This window comes from Haliotis cracherodii, unplaced genomic scaffold, assembly GCF_022045235.1.
Source record: "Haliotis cracherodii isolate W230 unplaced genomic scaffold, xgHalCrac1.p SCAF_3, whole genome shotgun sequence".
In the NCBI taxonomy this organism is placed as follows: Eukaryota; Metazoa; Mollusca; class Gastropoda; order Lepetellida; family Haliotidae; genus Haliotis; species Haliotis cracherodii.
In genome coordinates, this window is record NW_027266286.1 from 71653791 (window position 1) to 71672596 (window position 18806).

Consider the following 18806-nt stretch of genomic DNA (forward strand, 5'->3'; position numbering starts at 1 on the left):
AGGTCAGTGTGAATATATATATTTATTCGTGTTTGTTATCTGATATCATATTTTCGAAATTATCTGCCAGAGTTATAATGCGAGAAAGATATATCGTGAACGTCTTATTTTATTAGATGCCACTCAGAACAAGGATAGGTTTAGAAATAGAAACAGTGAGTTTGAGAATTTAAAAAAAAATCTTTTGGAAACTTGTTGCTTTGGAAATGCAAACACGAAACATTGAAACGTCATAGAACAAACCAGATGACGTCAAAATCTGACTCCCTATGACGTCACCTAACAACGGGCGTGATAGTGGCCCGTCGTCAAGCAATATGAGGTCGTTATCAAGTTACAGTGGCCCGCTCATTTCTGATAACATGCGGGCGGTTTAATGATAATTTTATCCATTTTAGCTATAAATGTTATTGTTCCACAGATGAGCTGTGTATGGCTTGTACAACATGTTGGTGACGAAAAGCTCTTTATATGTACAATTGTGCCAACAGCTACAGATATTTATATTCAAAACTGGCACCAGTCAATATGTACTTCAAACTGTTTATCACATTATTCAGATAACAGAGCATCATTTGAAACATAAATGTACATCACAAAGTTACATGATAAGGCGTTAGTTAGGGTATTTTACAAATTTAACTTTAATGTTAATAATATCGGTAAATTATATTGTGTTGATCAGTAAGCTGCCATACGTAGGAATTTTGATTCTGGTGAGACTGAATATAAAGTGAATGTATTGTTTATTTGTACTTTGTTTACACATTTACGAATATATATTTACCCAATCTCAGATGTACCAATGGTTACAGACAATGGTGAATGTATTAAATTAGAACAATATTAACCATATTCACTGTTTAGTTTTGTTTCTTAAACGTGTTCCTTTATACTAAATGTAGTAAATCTTAATATTTCTTGCAACTATTTCCACAAGACAAATTAATCTATCATTTTCATTGTACTGTGAGCCATTTGCCTTTCGCTACTAAATAAAATGTCTGTGTGTCTTTAATTTTATAAGGAAGGTCAAATTTAATATGTCCTCTTCATATTTTAAGGAAACTGCTCTGAAATACTTATAGAATGAAGCCATACAAATTTGCTTTTCACTGTTCAGCGATAGGGCAGTATTGAGAGAGCGTCATACGAAGGATGTCATACACTTGCCAAGAGAATGTAATCTGGTTTTCATCCTGTCTTGTGTGTGTCTATGGCCATGGACACGCTTATCCAAACGCAAAATTTCAATTTTCTTTGTGTCTAAATCAGCCTGAAAGACCATATGTTCCTTTCATACGAATAACTTCACATGATCCCGGAACGCCACGTCTCAAATCCAAGACGACTACTTTCAAGTAAGGTGCTATGGACAGATAAATCATAATCGGTGATAATCTCAGATTTGGAAAATTAAAAAGGCTTTCTGGCACAAAAAGGGCGCAACTCAATGGAATTTTATCGGAAAACATAATTTGTAGCAGAGATTGCTTGGAAGAAAAATAGATTGGTTACGTCACACACACACACACACACACACACACACACACACACACACACACACACACATACACACCCACACTCTATTTCTCTCTCTCACTCACTCACTCATTAAGCAAAAAATAGCATATGCATGAACAATTCAACTTTCTCAAAAACAGATTTTAATTCACATTTCTGCAAACGACAGACACGTTAAAATCGAAAATATATTTATTTCCCAAATATTATTTAAACTGGCGAAAATGTAAGTTCGTACATCACATATGGTATTGATATCAGTCACAAGAATTAAGTATTGATCAGTTTGTGTACAGTTTTTATAGTCAAACATCCATTATAGTGTTTATAGGTGATTCATATGGCACTGCTGAGAGACCAATCTCGACCTTATGACGGCCATCTACAATAAAAACATTTGCGAAATAAATACTGGTGTGTTTTCAAATTTGAACACAGCATATTTCACAACCAGATGTTTTAGGTATGCCTCCTGAGCTACTGCCTCTCCCCATCACATCAGTTTCAGTCAGATCCAGACCTTTTATGTTCACTTCATTCGTATAGAACACTTCAACCCACACTTTGTCCTGGCGGAGCGTTTTATACGTGCCCCCTTCCTTCCTCAGAAATACGTTCTGCTTTTTGTCCAGACGAACGAGGTGTTCCCGACAGAAACGATCTGCTTCTGAATCACGCTCTGTCAGGACCAATGTGACGTAGTGGTTATCACTTTGACCTGACATACAGTAAAAATCCGCGAAGTACAGCCTGGCTGACCTATCAAAGACTCGCTCCAGGGGAACCTTCACTCTGGTGTCTCCATATGGTGATTTAGTTGGTAGACGACGGTTCCACAGCGTCACCCCGAAGAACACACCTTCATGTTTCCCGTTTATGGGGCAGCGTGGATCTCCTCCGTTGTCCTTCATTTGTGGTGTCATGATGTTGTTTTGAAGTTGGGTGAAATAGTCGCCGGGTTTATTGCGGTAAAGACCATCCACTTCGTCGAAATACCTGCTGGAACAATGCTTTTCGGCCTTCTCGAGTAGTGTTTCAAGATAATCTGCAATAAATAATATTTACCATCAATGCCTATAAGATGTAACAAAGAATCGTCCATATTGATTATATCTGCTACTGTTTTTATGTTACCAGTACAACATTAGATTCGAGTGTTAAGAAACTATTTCTGTTCATCAAGTATACGCGACGCAGAATACGCAGTAACCCAGACGCTCACACCTAGACTTAGCTCCTCCGCTTGGGGTCGCTGCTCTCCTTTCCAGGAACAACGGAAACCAGTCAAGCGTAGCTATTAAGCATAGCCAAGTAAAGCTGGCGCTGGTTGCCCCTGGTATTGCTTGCAATCCACCTGAAAGCAACCCAAAACTGGGACACTTTGGCGGTTGCTGTGTATCTGGCGTACACTCTCCGCCCGAGAACATCCCACAGATGCTCTAACAAATATCAGGGGGGCATAGCGGGCCAGTTCAATGTCGCCCGAGAACATCCCACAGATGCTCTAACAAATATCAGGGGGGCATAGCGGGCCAGTTCAATGTCACTATGACTTCTCGTAGGAGTCCTGGGCACGCATTCTGCCGATAGTGAACGTAACGAACGGACGCAAAATGTCGTCAACATATCGCTTGAGAAAGAGTCTCACGTATATTCTTCCCGGTGACTGTGTTTCTCGAGATGCAAATACACATCTATGCGATCCACATTACCTATTTGCGAATCACGGCTTGAAGATTATCGCACTTCATAACAACGTTCATATAACCTTCACAACTGAAAATTATTGCTATCGGGCACAGTGTAAAGGAATCTCCGAGATCGAGCTGATACTGCAGTGCAGTGCAGTGCAGTGCAGTGTGTGTGTGTGTGTGTGTGTGTGTGTGTGTGTGTGTGTGTGTGTGTGTGTGTGTGTGTGTGTGTGTGTGTGTGTGTGTGTGTGTGTGTGTGTGTGTGTGTGTGTGTGTGTGTGTGTGTGTGGTTTTGTGTGTGTGTGTGTGTGTGTGTGTGTGTGTGTGTGTTTGTGTGTGTGTGTGTTTTTGTGTGTTTTTTTTTTGTGTGTGTGTGTGTGTGTGTGCGCGCGCGTGCGTGCGTGTGTGCGTGCGTGCGTGTGTGTGTGTCACAACGCATTTTATTCAAAACTGTTCTTGTTATCAATAGATAATTTCGTACAACAGAAGTATAAGAGGAAGACGAATTCCAACACCTACCGTTAAAAACCAGCTATATGTAGCCCACCTAAAAGCAAGTACAGGTTCCAGGATATGCATATTAACAAAATGATTGTTGGTGGATAGTAAAGAGAACTAGCCCAGCTGAGAAGGGCAATCGACTCCGGTGAATGCTTCAGATCACATGCAGTAAACGTAATGTAAAGGAAGGTTCGGCATATTATACGAGACCACAGTGCGTTCTCTCCTTTGTCGAAGCAGTAATGAGTACTATCATATATACCTGGTACAGCGCTTGATCCCTCTGCCATGTTGAAAGGTGTAGCTGGTTTAATGCTGATGTCACATGCACGTTTTATCTACCTGCATTAATACGTTGGCACTATAAATACTGTATGACGTGTTGGTGGACCATCCAGATTAGTTATACCTAGGCTGTAATTTCGTTGACGTGTTATCTTCTTGAGCATTTATCACATGCATTCTGTGATGACTTCATACTAAGAGTTCTAGGTCTTGTTCACGTATCAAACAATACATTCAACACCAACGACAGCCTCCGTGGTGTAGTGGATAGAGCGTCTGCCCGGAGAGCGGAAGGTTGGTGGTTAGTTCCCCGGCCGCGTCATACCAAAAGACTTTAACATACTTGCTTGTTGTTACCCTGCCTGGCGCTCAGCGTTAAGGGGATAAAAAAAAGTACTTGGTCGGCTCTGAGTCAGTATACTGTGTCTGTGGGGGTATTCATGTTTAAACTACGGCATGGGCTGGCATGAAATACGCTTTAGTCCAAACTAATACAGCAACGTCCCAATATAACCTTGAACGCGACGTTCAACCCCATTTCTCCCCACATTCCACACCAACAAACGTTTTATGTACATACTAAAGGGATTGTTGTTTTGTGTGTAAATAACAGATATTTCAGATAAGACATTAACAAGATCTATGTCTAAATGTCTTAAGCATATATCACCGAGTGGATTTCATGCAAGTTTTGTTACCGTCAATATGTATAATGCTATTGACAAGAATTCAAATTCAGGGTTATTTAAAACTCTTATCTGCAGTCCACCAGATGACTTGATAAGCCCACGTTTGCAATCGGAAGGTCTTGCCTCCGTAGTCTTGTGTAATCATGTCCTTTCAATAGTTTCGTTGATTATAGAACAGGCGACGGATCAAGATGTTGCTCCTGTGTTGTCAGTATCATGTGTGAAATATGTTATACATTGCTCTTTTACAACCTGCGGTGGTTTATTGGGAAACATAAACTTTTGAAGTTACGGATAGGTTGCTTCAACACTACTCCCAATTATATATTGCCCATTTCATATTCAAGGCAATGACCATCAATGTACTCATTGGATAAACATTAATTATGTATAACTAGAATTACGTCTGGTTAATAATGGGCTACTGGTGAATGAGGTCACATCAGAGAGCTGCACCGAAGAGATACCCATCTATTGTAGAGTTGATACTTTCCCACAGTCTGCGCTGTGTTGATGTTGGTCTCGGAGTTGCTCATTGGTTACCACGAGTTTTCAGGCATTTCTTATCACATCCCCTTATTCAATGGCATTTGCATTAATGGATCGGGTGGTAATGCTCTTCCCAACAGACTGCACATAAACGCGATGCAGTGGTTGTTCGTATAGCCTCTAATTGGATGACAGCGTGACAGCGATAACCTCTGAACGACCACTGCATCGAGGTTATGTGATGTGTGTTGAGTCAGCAACCCTGCAGAGTCCTTCGCTTGGATCAAGTCGGCTGGCCTGAAAAGTGAAACAGAAAATATTTGGACATGGAGGTTTACTCCATCATCACAGAACAGAGGAAGGATCTAGAGTCTTTCTTCCTTACGTTCACACGAGAGGTCACCGTGACTCAATCGATGAATTTGATCCAATGGATTTGCAGAGGACTTTTAATGACATTCAATTATTAGTTCAAGATAATAAACCGTCAGCATTTTGTCTCCAAGAGACATATCTTAAGCAAACAGATACCTATGACCTACGTCAGTATAATATTTTTCATATTCTTCTCCAGGTGACAAAGCGACTGGAGGCTGTACTTTTTCAGTCAGGCAGGATGTCATTCATAGTACTGTACATCTGATAACTAACCTTCAAGCCCTTCATACCCGCTTACTTTGCACATTGCATTCACTTGTCCTGTTTGTATGTTCCACCTTCATCTGCACTTCGACAATCTGATCTCCAGAATCTATTTGATCAGCTCCTAAAGCCATGCAACATAATGGGCGGTTTAAATATCATGTGCCTAAAATATAAAAGCTGTCAATGTTATAAAAGTACCCGATCCCATCAAGTTGTTGTCAAGTGAACTCAATGATATTGCTGACCAAACAATTACGAAGTCCTCTGCAAATCCTCATGTTCGTAAACCATGGTTTAATAATGAATGCAAACATCCCCAAACATCCTACAATTCATAACATGAATAATGTCAAGGAAAAACTTCGGGCAGAGTACAAATGTAGACTTAAGAAAATCTGGAGTTCAGAGCTGAACGCTCGCAATAAAGTCAAAGCCACAAATACTTTTGCTGTGCACGTCCTTTCGTATTCTTTTGGTGTTGTTGATTGGACGAAACAAGAAATTCAGGGTACTGACACCCTCACACGAAGAATCATGTCCGACAATAGATCCAACCACCCTCGCTCTTCCCTCAATCGCTTATATTTACCAAGTATGATGGGAGGGGGTGGTTTGATTAATTCGGAGGCGCTTCATTATAGAACTGTTTTGTGCACTTTTGCACACATTTATTTGTCTGATAATCCTCTTGTGAAGCATGTCAAGGCTCATGATGAATACAAGGTATTTCACAGTTTCCTAAAACGAGCCAAGGACATAATCTCAATGTCGGTGTTGATTTTGTTGATGGTTCTGTACTGCTGGACGGTACAGAAATGAGTGTCAACCAAGCGAAGTGCCATATCAAGTCGGCCCAGATTCAGTTTTTCAAGTAGAGGCTTTCTGAACGACCACTACATCGAGTTTATGTGCAGTGTGTTGTGAAGATCAGCAATCCTGCAGAGTCCTCCACTTGGATTAACTTGTCTGGCCTGAAAAGTGAAGCAGAAGGCTTTCTGTTTGCTGCTCAGGACCAGTCACTTCCCACTCGAAACCGTCAATGTGTGATTTTGCATCAAAATGTAGATTATGTAATGAATTGAATGGGACTGTCTAACACATTGGGAGTGGATGCCCAGCTTTGGCACAGACACAGTATCTTAAGCGACATGATGGGATGGCGCGATCATTTTATTACCGTCTTCGCCATGCTTGTGGTTTTGACACAGAGGTCCATCCATGGTACGACCCGGAATATGTAGAGGGCGTCATTGAAAAGGATAAAAATACTAAACCAAATTAAAAACTTCACAATCCTAAAATTTTAACATTTTGACCAGTTATCATTGTTGGCCCTTATTGTGTATTTAAACAGTAATGGCCACGTATTGTCTTCAGATAACACCCGTTTTTGTGCAGGTGAATCGATCAAAATCATGTGCACAGCACAAAAGTGGCAAAAGTGGTTTTTCACTTGCAACTGGTCACGTAGCCATAATACCGCACGTGTTTTCAGCCATACCTGCTAGCAGTCATTAACAAAAAAAAGAAAAACACAAGAAAACAAAAGTCTTTACGGCCATTTGTCATGCCACGCCTTTCAAATGTGCAACGTGAACGTGCCATCGGCATGTTGCAAACGGGAACGTCCGTAGCTGAAGTCGCAAGGACGATGGGTTGTAGTCGACGGACTGTTTATGATTTACAGACGCGTCTACAGCAAACGGGTACCACCGCTGATCGCCCTCGGCCAGGTCGACCACGTGTGACGTCACATGCAGAGGATCGTCAGATTGTCTTACGTCAACTCCGTAACCGATTTTTGACGGCTACATCAACCAGAAATGAACTGTTTAGGGGTAGACTGAGTGCGCAAACTGTTCGAAACCGTCTGAGAACTGCTCACCTTCAAGCACGACGGCCATACTGCGGGCCGATTCTGACTCCATTGCACAGACGTCAACGTCAATTGTGGGCACAGTGGCACTTATGATGGATTCAGAGATATTGGAATCAAGTCGTATTCAGTGATGAATCCCAATTTAAAGGGGAAGTGTACACGCAAAAATCACTTTCTTTCTTTTTCTAAACAAAACGCAATTTTAGAATTAGTTAGTATCTGTGTTTGAAAATATACACTCATTTTTTTTCACAGTGAAAGTAGGAAGCTCACAATAGTGTGAAAGTGATATGCCGTTATGAGGCCTTCGTTTTACGAGCGAAAAAGGCCTGAGTTATCCCCCTTAGATTATGACGTAATTGGTGCCAATTCAACTGGGTCCCTGTCTATTCTCAACGCAAAAGATATCAAGGACCAGTTTGCGGTAAAACAACATGGTCTACGACACACTCCGGCGCAGTGGTGTCTCAGCATAACACAATTCTGGCTGGCATCTGAGATGCTAGAATCACAAAACTGTACCTACCCCACGTGAAGCGGCTCTAACAAAGCATGATGACGTCATAATGTTTATCAATTGGCACCAATGACGTCATATTGCAAGGGGCATAAGCCATGGTGTTTTTGTTATGGAAATAGAACACTTGGTAAATGTGAAAAATATGAATCGTTTTAGTGCAAAAAATATGTTTATTAAATATGATGTTTTTATATTTTTGTCTATGACACTTCTATGTTAACACTTTTAATGTGGAAAAAGTACAAGAAAAAATGGTTCATTTCCGTGTGAACTTGCCCTTTAATCATCAATTTGCTGATGATAGGGCGAGGGTGTGGAGGCGCCGTCATGAACGTTACGCCCAGTGTTGTGTACAGGAAGTTGACAGATTTTGAGGCGGAAGTGTCATGATGTGGGGTGCTTTCTGTGGCAATGCACGTTCCAGGCTTCTTGTCATCCGTGGCAACCTCAACGCTACTGCTTACCGCGACCAGGTACTGGCACCAGAACTTCTGCCTTTTATAGCAGCACATGGACCCGGTTTGATCTTCCAACACGACAATGCCAAACCACACACAGCAATTGTGACAAGGAATTTCCTTCAGAATGCGGGAGTCAACGTCATGGACTGGCCGTCAAGGTCTCCCGACCTCAATCCCATCGAACACGTCTGTTATGCACTTGGCAGAAGTCTGCGCACTGTCCAGAACCAACCACAGAATTTGCAAGATCTTGGCACCATTTTGCAGCAGCAATGGTGTCGTCTTCCCAAAAATGTGTTCACAAGCATCACAAGGTCCATGCGGAGGCGTTGTGTGGCACGCTACTAAACTTGTGATTTAAACTGTTGATGTTATTACCGAATACCGTAGGTGCTTGGAACAAATTATGGTTACCACCGTTAATTTAAATCCTTCTTTGGACATTAATGATTATAAAATACCTTCTCTGATACATTTGTCCGTTGTATATCATATATGGGATTACTTTTAAAAATGTGAAGTTTTTAATTGGACTCAGTATACAAAATCCTTTGGAATAGGCCCGTATTCAGCCTCGGACATATCCAGGCAAACAAACCTGATCTTGTCCTTTTTGATAAGTCCAATGAAATTATTTATATCATTGAATGTTCTCGCTTTCGAAATGTCACGCTTGCATCCCAAGTCCCAAGTTGTCCGACTCCCCATTGTTCTCGGTGCCTTAGGTTTGGTACCTCCCTATCTGTTGACTGACATTGGGAGAGTACCCGGGTTTGCTAAAGGGAATACAGCCCTTCTGACAATGTTTGGGATTCTTCTCTCCGAAAAGTTCTGGGTGGGTTTGACTAGGCAGCACTTAACAGCGCTGTCTGGGCTGCGTGTGGAGGGGGTAAGGGCCCTGAGCTGTTGATGAGCCTGACTGTGCCAGGATCACCCAAACCCTCTTTGCTGCATTTTTTTGTTTTAATCTGTAAATAATAATGATAATAATAATCATAATAGGCTATTTATATTGCGCACATTTCCACAAAGCTCTATTATTATTACAAATTTTTAATGTGGTTTCCGTAAAAAAAGAAGTACTACTGATCATTTAGTACTATTAGAATCCTTTGTTAAAAATGCTATAGCATAACAACACGTAATATCAGTTTTCTTTGATCTTGAGAAAGTCTATGATACTACCTGGAACCAAGACACTTTAAAGTAATTACATGATTGCGTCTTGAGAGGTCGTGTACCTCATTTTACATCACAGTTTTTAACAGCCAAGCAATTGAAAGTCCGAGTGGGTACAAGCCTGTCTGATCCTTATTATCAGGATCAGGGTGCCCCACAATGCAGTATTGTGACTGTCACTTTACTATTAAAATAAATAGTTTTTCAAAGGGTTTTTTAAGTGATTCAGTAGATGGATCACTTTTCGTGGATGATCTTAATATTTCTTTTCGTGGTAAAAATATGTATACCACAGAAAGGCAGTTACAACTTAAACTAAATTCTCAATAAAATTCACAAGTGGTCCCTTGAAACTCAAAAACTTATTGTATTTATTTCTGCAAAACATATAAACCACATAAGGACCGTGAACTAGTTTTTAGTGGTGCGCCTATCAAAGTGGTGAAGTTTTGGGGACTTTTGGGGCTCTATCTAACTTTCGTACCGCATATAATACCTTTAAGGTAAATGTCTGAAGGCACTCGATTTGTTGAAAGTAGTTTCTAATTCAAAGTTGGGAGAGGATCAGACAACCCTTTTACACGTGCACAGGTCACCGACCCGTTCCAAACTTGATTACGGCTCCATCGTCTATTGTGGATCATGTAAAAGTAATTTACAAAAAGGAGATACTATCTACCATGGAGGTCTGAGGATTTGCCTTGGAGCCTTTATGCTTCTTTAATTCATAGTCTGTATGTGGAAGCGGATGAGCCTTACACAGTGCTGTCTACAATTATCATTTCAATATGACATCAATCAAATCCTGTTTTTGATTGTGTTTTTAATCCTCTTTATGAAAACATTTACAATAAAAAATCATCTCTGCTTCCACCACTTGGAATAAGAATAACATTTTATCGAATACTAAACTTTTAGCTATAGCTCCCAGCAAACTTTTGTCATCGCCTACTAAGCAAATGGTAAAGCCAGAGGTGGAACTTACTTAACTAAACGTAAGAAATCAGAAACAAACCAACTCATTTACCAACAACAACATAATCAATTAAGAAACACTTATGACACTTACAATTCTATATTTAGAGATGGATCTAATGATGGTGGCGCAGCTGCTAGTACTACTATCACTGGATCAAGAACAATATGTTCAGATTTCCATTTTCACAGCTGAAGCAAATGCTATTTTAACAGCTCTGAAGTATATCTATAACCAATCTAAATATAAACAAGTTATATTTATTCGGATTTTCTGTCGGGCCTTCAGGCTATTAAAACGTCATGTAAGCATCCACTCATACTCAACATTTTTAGTTACGAAATGATCTTGCCACTGGCCACTATGACATCGTATTTTTGTTGGTTACCAAGCCATGTTGGAGTCACTGCTAACACAATGGCCGATGCTCCTGCAATGGCAGCACTCCACAAATCCGTAACGCCAATTCTTATCCATACAGTGATCATAAAACTGTAAACAGACGTCAAACATCAAAGATCTCATGCGAAAAGAAGTCGGACACCCAAGTAGGTATCAATAAATGACATGAAATTGAACCAAATATCGGTTGCACTTATTGGGTTGTCAGTCCAGATTTGAAGAGGTCATTCTAACACGTATTTGCCATTCCCGAGTAGTAGTTATTCCCATGAGTAGTTATTGAAAGGCGAGGATCCTCAGTGCTGTATCCCTTGTGATGAAAGAATCACGGTCAAATATGTCCTGCTTGACTGTATTGATTTTGCCATCACAAGGTATATTACAAAATACAAAATATTACAAATATATTTACTGACGTAAGTTTTCATTTAATCTTACGTTTTTTAAAAGAAATTGAACTGATACATTTGGCTGTAACTTAAATTGGTAGTGTCTAATTGTTGACTGAGATAGTGTGTGGCATGGTTAAAATACTTTTAAACATATATTCCCCCGAGAGGGTATCGTATGACCATGTCATTCAGAGTATGTTATTCCTATCATAGCTTTTATCGTGGAATATGTGTTCTTTTAAATTACGGATTAAGTTGCAAATAATCGCTAACACCTGAAGGGATGGTGTTAATCAATCCAGCTTGAGTCCATGCAGGTAGCAAAGGTACCGAAAGTCCTCATGGACCCCACCATGGAGATCTACCATCAGTTGCTGACGATCTATAGCCCGTTTTCAAAATGTGTTGTTATTCTTGTGATATATTTTCATGGTTATATACTAGTTTTAAATAAAAGCTGTGAAAGGTCTAGTCATTTGACTCTCACTCACTCACTCACACTCCTGTCTGTTTATGTGAATGTTAAGTGCATGAGTCAAATTTTGATCAAGTCAAACTCCCCTGGTACAAGATGCTGCTGCACCATTGTCTCAAACCTCTAGGTACTACCCCTCAGACATTAATGACCAGTTGTTCGAGTTCATTGATGACTGCTTCAATTCTTCAATCGTATTGTCTCAGCTGATAAAACCCATCTCTTTCTTGAAGTCGCAAGAGATATCTTGAACAGTTCGCATATTGAAAGGAAATAAATATATAGATAAATCTTATCCTTTGCTCAAAGTCTGGTAGCTCATGGTTCTTATCTTAAACAATTCATATCAAATAAATCCAAACTTGCAGATGGTCCCTGAATCAGGAGACAACACCTGTGGCCGGAGAGTAATCATATTATCAAGGGTTACGTCACTTTCTTCTGGGATAGAATGAGCCATCCAAATCTCGTAGAGCACATAATGCAATATTGGTTGAATCTGATTTGTCCTTCAAAGAGCAATAATTGCCAAAAACAGCTTTTGAAGCCAATGCTGTTGAGAATTTCTTTGACGAAACTAAATCACAGTGATTAATGTATATTATGACCATATGAAATTACCCGAGGGTGGTAATTAGCCCTATTTTGTTTGTGGCGATGTTAAATGTTACAGTGTTTTGTGAAGAAGTAATAAAGCAGAATACAATGGAACAGTTGTTGAAAATATTTTAGATGAATCAGACCTGGTGATTTTAAAAATTACCCGAATGGATTTGGGAAGATGGGTGTTTTCTCCCTTGCACCTATTGATGATATCGTCACCTTTAGCTTCTAAAGTGGGATGTATTCCAGGACGATGCTTTAGGTAGTGACCACTTCCCCGTATTCACTGAAATTCGAATCATTCCACTTTGATCATCTAATGTACATATTCTTCAATGGAAATTTAAAACTTTTACTATTTCTAATCGTGAGTCACACATTACATTGTAAGTAATAATCGAAGACGTTCATGTTTCAAATGGTATCTTTACTGCACAAATTATTGAAATTTCCCGGGCTACTATTGGAAAAAAACAAAGTTTCGAGGTGAGGTGAAGTGAAATGGGGTTTAACGTCGCGTCCAAGATTATCGCACTTATATAGCGACGTGCATGCACGTGGGTGTGTACGCGTGTGTGGCTACTTGTACTAGTCCGGATTTATAGTGCCAGCACACTGAGATGTCATGCTGCAGTTTAACATGAATATTCCACTCTGACACAGTATACTGACTCCAAGCCGACCAGTCCTTGTTTTAGCCCCTTAATGCCGAGCGCCAGACGGGTAACAACAAGTACCATCTTTTAACGTCTTTTGGTATGACGCTCTACCACTAGACCACGGAGACGGACCCAAAGTGTAAGTGAAAGGTGTAAGTGAAAAGGCAGACAAAGCAAAGACACAAGCCTGCAAAAGGGTTGTCATACTCCACTCCCTGGTTGTGTTCAGAAAGAGACGTGCCGAGATCCACAATGTCGTTCGTGGGGCAAAACGCCTCAGATTATTATTTAAAGTATAAGTAGATTACCGCCATTACCTTCTGTTTGGTTAGAATCAAAAGTATAAGCGATACACACACCCGGTGCCCTATATCTTTTTTAGGCCTAGACGGCAGTAGAGTTGGCAACTTTCAGAAGACTAATACACTAACTGAACATTTTACCACTTCGGTGAAACCCACGAGCACGGGTATGGTTCTGACAAACCTAGAAACATAATCGGGGCGAACCGGGGTTCGGACCCACAATCATAGGTTTCTGGCGTGCCCAAGGGACGCAACTCTGCATAGCGAATCTGGGCGCCTTCGACGACCCGTGCCCCCTAATCACATCAGACTACATTTAAAAGTGCAGGAAAGACAGCACATTTTCTCTAACTAGACTTTTGGGCCCAACATATTTAAGTTTCAATTTTAGACTTCGTGTCTGTGTCGGGATTTTTTATATAATAAAGCAGACTAACATATTTATACATTGTGTTTTGACTTTTAACCCATCACCACTTACTTTTCAGAAATGAAATAATGTTTACTTTATAAAATAGATAATAAAGCAGATAAGTTAATCGTTGCATTTTCATTGCCTACTTTGCTCTTGTTTAAATCCATTTGATGAGTTGGACACACATATTCTCTTAATGGCCCAACTAATCATAAACCTTAATCAATACCATTACAATCAACAGACTCGCTGAAGTTGCCTGCTGTTCAAATCTGACCACGACAGAACGTAGATTTACTAGTATTTCTATCAATGAAATTATTTACAACAATAATTACACATAAAAATGTGTGCTATATATCGTCAAAACAATTCTGCTCAAATCAAAATCAAAATGCTGCACGTTTGGTGGAATTGATATCTGAGTTAACACATCGTTTCAATTTGTGAATCGCCACGTAACAATATTTCCAAAACAATTTTTTTTAAATAATAGAAAACCTGAAGTGCATTTGTCTTTCCTCATTCGTCAAAAGTGTTTCAAATTTTGCAGTTTATCTGATTCTTTGATTGTTAAAGGTTACTTGAGATATTAATTGCATTATATTTGCATCCTACTCCAGTAAACTAAATCGTATGTATGTGTTTTTCATGAATGTCGGATATAAGGGTCAGCCTCACTGAGATATAGACCGGCAGCCCAGAGCACTTTGGTCAAACGAACAAGGTACCAATATCCGAACACAGGAACATTTACTGTGTAACCCAACATATTCATATATGGATGTCTGCCGGGGAGCCCCTGCTGCGTGTGGCCCCTGGCCCCCCAAAAGAAGGGGCCATTCAAGGGCTGGATCAAACATTGGAGGTACCACATGAAAGTAAGTGTAAATGAACTGGTACATCTCACAGAGTACAGAATGGGCCACGCCAGACAAATCTTCCTCTGCAAAAGTCCTGCCAGACACCCCCAAAGAGGGTCCCCAAAGAGGGTCCCCAAATTTGGGCTGGGTTAAACATTGGAGGTACCACATGAAATCAACATAAAATGAACTATTTCACTCTACTAAGAATAAAAAACCCATTGCCAGACAAATCGTCTGCTGCAAAAGGCCCGCCAGACACCCCCAAATGTTGACCCTTAATGCACTCAGTGAACACAGACGAATGCAGTCAGAGACCATCCTCGGAGTGGCAGGCCACGCGTAACCAATAATCGACAAGACAACTGGATTCGAAGAGCACACCTACAAAATCGATTCTATCCAGCAACAGTGACTGCAAGAAGCATCCCTGGCCTTCGACGATTATCTTCACAAACCGTACATCTCCGCCTCAGATGTGCAGGGATTGTCTTCATTGTGTCATGGAAGAAGATCGGTTCTGGGGCGGCAGCGTTTTGGTATCGGGTCAGATTACAGCAAGACAGAGGACCCGTTTGATAGTGGTAGAGGGAAATCTCAATGGACAGCGCTACCGCGACGAGATCATCGGACCTGTTGTTCTACCGTTTTGGAGTCGTCATGGCCCAGGCATTACCTTTCAACATGACAACGCCCGGCCTCATATTGCTCGACTTGTTCAGGATCTCTTCAACAAAAACAACGTGAATGTCATCCCCTGGCCGGCTCACTCCCCTGATCTATCAGCAATCAAGGACATGTGGGATGAGATGGATCGGGGCCTTCGACGTCAACCACGTGTTCCACAGACACTCCTGGAACTTCGAAACATGCTCCAGCAGATATGGACAGATATCCCACAGAACTTTGTGCGACGCCTGGTCCATTCCATGAGACGAAGATGTGTTGCTTGCATCGCAGCCAGAGGCGGTCACACTCGCTATTGATTTGTAAATTGACATTTTGGCGTGTTCATGTTTTTTCAATGAAATCACGCATTTTCCGAAGTCAGTATGACAAATTAAAACAATTTGAACACTTACAGGAGTCTTTTATCTGTTGCAAGCCGAAATTGTTTCAGATTTGGTAAAAACATAACTTTGCATTAAATCTTATTCAATGTCACAGGATCTTTTGTTGTTCAGTATATAAAAATCATGGCACATAGCATCATATGCCCATCTGGCTTGTAGGAATCCATAGCCAAGCTATCAGGCTGTAGCTTTGAGGACTTCATAGCTGATCAGATATATATTCACAAGATTCAGATTCATGCCTTTTTCATTACATTTCAACGATAGGCCTAATCTATGATATCAATACTAGTATTCAAAGACCTGATTTTATAAATACGTGATTTTAATCTCAATAAAATCCTTCCATCTTTAAGAACAAAACATAAATTTGACCATCTGTTGACTCTCAGAGCTGATGTCCAATGTTTCATTATGCACACTGGGATTACAGAGGGTCAACTGTGTGGGGTGGGGTGAGGGTGTGTCTAGCGGTCTTTATGCAGAAGAGGATTTGTCTGGCAATGGGTATTTTGTAATGAGTAGAGTGTAATAGTTCATTTTATGTTGGTTCCATGTGATACCTCCAATGTTTAAGCCTTATACAGAGGAAGATTTGTCTGGTGTGGCCCATTCTGTACTCTGTGATATGAACCTGTTCATTCAAACGTACCTTAATGTGGTACAATCGATATATATTCCACACCAATTTTACCCGTGTATACCTGAAGGGTCAACTTTTTGTGGGTGTCTGGCGGGCCTTATGCAGAAGATGATTTGTCTGGCAATGGGTATTGTGCAATAAGTAGAGTGCAATTGTTCATTTTATGTTGGTTTCATGTGGTACCTCCAATGTTTAACCCAGCCGAAATTTTGGGACCCTCTCTGGGGGGTCTGGCGGACCTTATGCAGAGGAAAATTTGTCAGGTATGGGCCGTGTTGTACTCAGTAACATGTACCTGTTCACCTAAACTTACTTTCATCTGGTACTTTGAATGTATACTCTAGTCAAATTTTACCAGAGTGTTCACTGAGTGCATTAAGGGTCAACATTTGGGGGTGTCTGGCGGGCCTTTTGCAGCAGACGATTTGTCTGGCAATGGGTTTTTTATTCTTAGTAGAGTGAAATAGTTCATTTTATGTTGATTTCATGTGGTACCTCCAATGTTTAACCCAGCCCAAATTTGGGGACCCTCTTTGGGGGTGTCTGGCAGGACTTTTGCAGAGGAAGATTTGTCTGGCGTGGCCCATTCTGCACTCTGTGAGATGTACCAGTTCATTTACACTTACTTTCATGTGGTACCTCCAATGTTTGATCCAGCCCTTGAACGGCCCCTTCTTTTGGGGGGGGGGGGGGCCAGGGGCCAGACGCAGCAGGGGCTCCCCGGCAGACATCCATATATGAATATGTTGGGTTACACAGTAAATGTTCCTGTGTTCGGATATTGGTACCTTGTTCGTTTGACCAAAGTGCTCTGGGCTGCCGCTCTAATAGCTCTAGGCTGTTTCAATGTTCGTCGGAATTGCACAAACTTTCTGAATACATTGAACTTAGAGGAACTGCCGTCATATAGCTGAGTATGGCGTTAAACAACAAACAAACAAAACATACCGCTGTCAAATAGCTGGAATATTGCTGAGTACGGCGTAAAAAATCGAGTCTGACGATGACATGCTTCAACCAAGTCCGCGAACCTGACCACCCGATCCTTCTCGTCGCCTCTTACAACAAGCATAGTCGCCGTTTACGGCAAGCAATGGTTTTCTAACGTAACAAAGCATGTTACCAACACTGACAAACACCTTCAGTGAATTCTACTTATTTAATTAGTAACCGACCAGAAGGTTGGCAAACAACGAATTCATTGTCGTGCCTGGTAGATCGCAGGGGACAGCAGTGGAGAGAAGGGGTATCATATATCAGTTTCAGCACCAAGATCACGTGACATTGTTCACTTCCCCTTGATCACGCTCGCCATTTTGAGAAAACAAGATGATTATGAGTCAAGGGTGTTATGTATATATTGGCTTTGTAACGTTGTTTGTGTTGATTTCTCGTGACTGAGAAAATTATAAACTTTATAGCTTGTACTCAATGAAGAAGGGAGGTTAGTTGAGTTTGCCAGTGCAAAACAGGACTTGTATTTCTTACTTAACTGCCATTAACATTTTGTAGTATTGTGTAACTTAACTTAAACCATGGCTCCTTTGTCTTTGGCCGGGTATCAACTGAGTAAATTGTCAGTCAAACACCACTTGGCAATGGCAATGGCGGAACATTTATGACATTATAAGCCAATTCTGGTGCCTGAGAATGTATGATTTGGCCATGCTTACCTAGCTGTGACATGTTCATTTGTTTGTAATTAACATTTATGAAACGACTTTTAGAGAATTCTGGTATCGACTTGTCACATGAGCAACACGTGTGTCCACGGGAGCGTAGTCAATTTTATCGTCATGGCCTCAGCGTGCATATCACCCTGTGACAGGCCAAATATGTTTGCCCAAATTCTGTGCCCCGCCTACTTGTCTCAAACGCGTTTTGTAAGTAAGTTCAACTTATCCTGGATTGTCAGTAGGTGCTTAGGTTCTTAAAATGAATGTTAGCCATGGCTTAAATAGGTTAGACCACTCGGAGTTCTGTGGTTGGTCTTTGAAATTGCGTTAAACTGACCATTTCAACGATAAAACATCATATGTTTTTTCCCACCTATATTGTTTGTGTCATTGTTATTTACTTGGATTTTAGCAAATTATCAACAGCGAGCGCGGAATTACCAAGAAATGAGGATTTATAT

At 40.7% G+C, this 18806-nt stretch overlaps 1 protein-coding gene across 1 annotated transcript; it reads right to left on the reverse strand.

Moving 5' to 3' along the window:
• Nucleotides 1-1729: 1729 nt before the first annotated feature.
• On the reverse strand, nucleotides 1730-4007 carry LOC139475785 (phytanoyl-CoA hydroxylase-interacting protein-like). Its single transcript, XM_071258992.1, has 2 exons — nucleotides 3979-4007; nucleotides 1730-2569 (listed from the first exon to the last, which is right to left on the reverse strand). Exons 1-2 carry the CDS (start codon nucleotides 4004-4006, stop codon nucleotides 1947-1949), a joined length of 651 nt encoding a protein of 216 aa, XP_071115093.1. The 5' UTR covers nucleotide 4007; the 3' UTR covers nucleotides 1730-1946.
• Between the last annotated feature and the right edge of the window lie 14799 nt (nucleotides 4008-18806).

What these genes read in the sequence shown, in the direction of transcription:
- LOC139475785 (XM_071258992.1), bottom strand. Translation starts at nt 4,006, where the DNA reads ATGGCAGAGGGATCAAGCGCTGTACCAG. An exon ending in GGGATCAAGCGCTGTACCAG is followed by an intron (nt 2,570 to 3,978) that starts GTATATATGATA and finishes TATTTATTGCAG; the next exon opens with ATTATCTTGAAACACTACTC.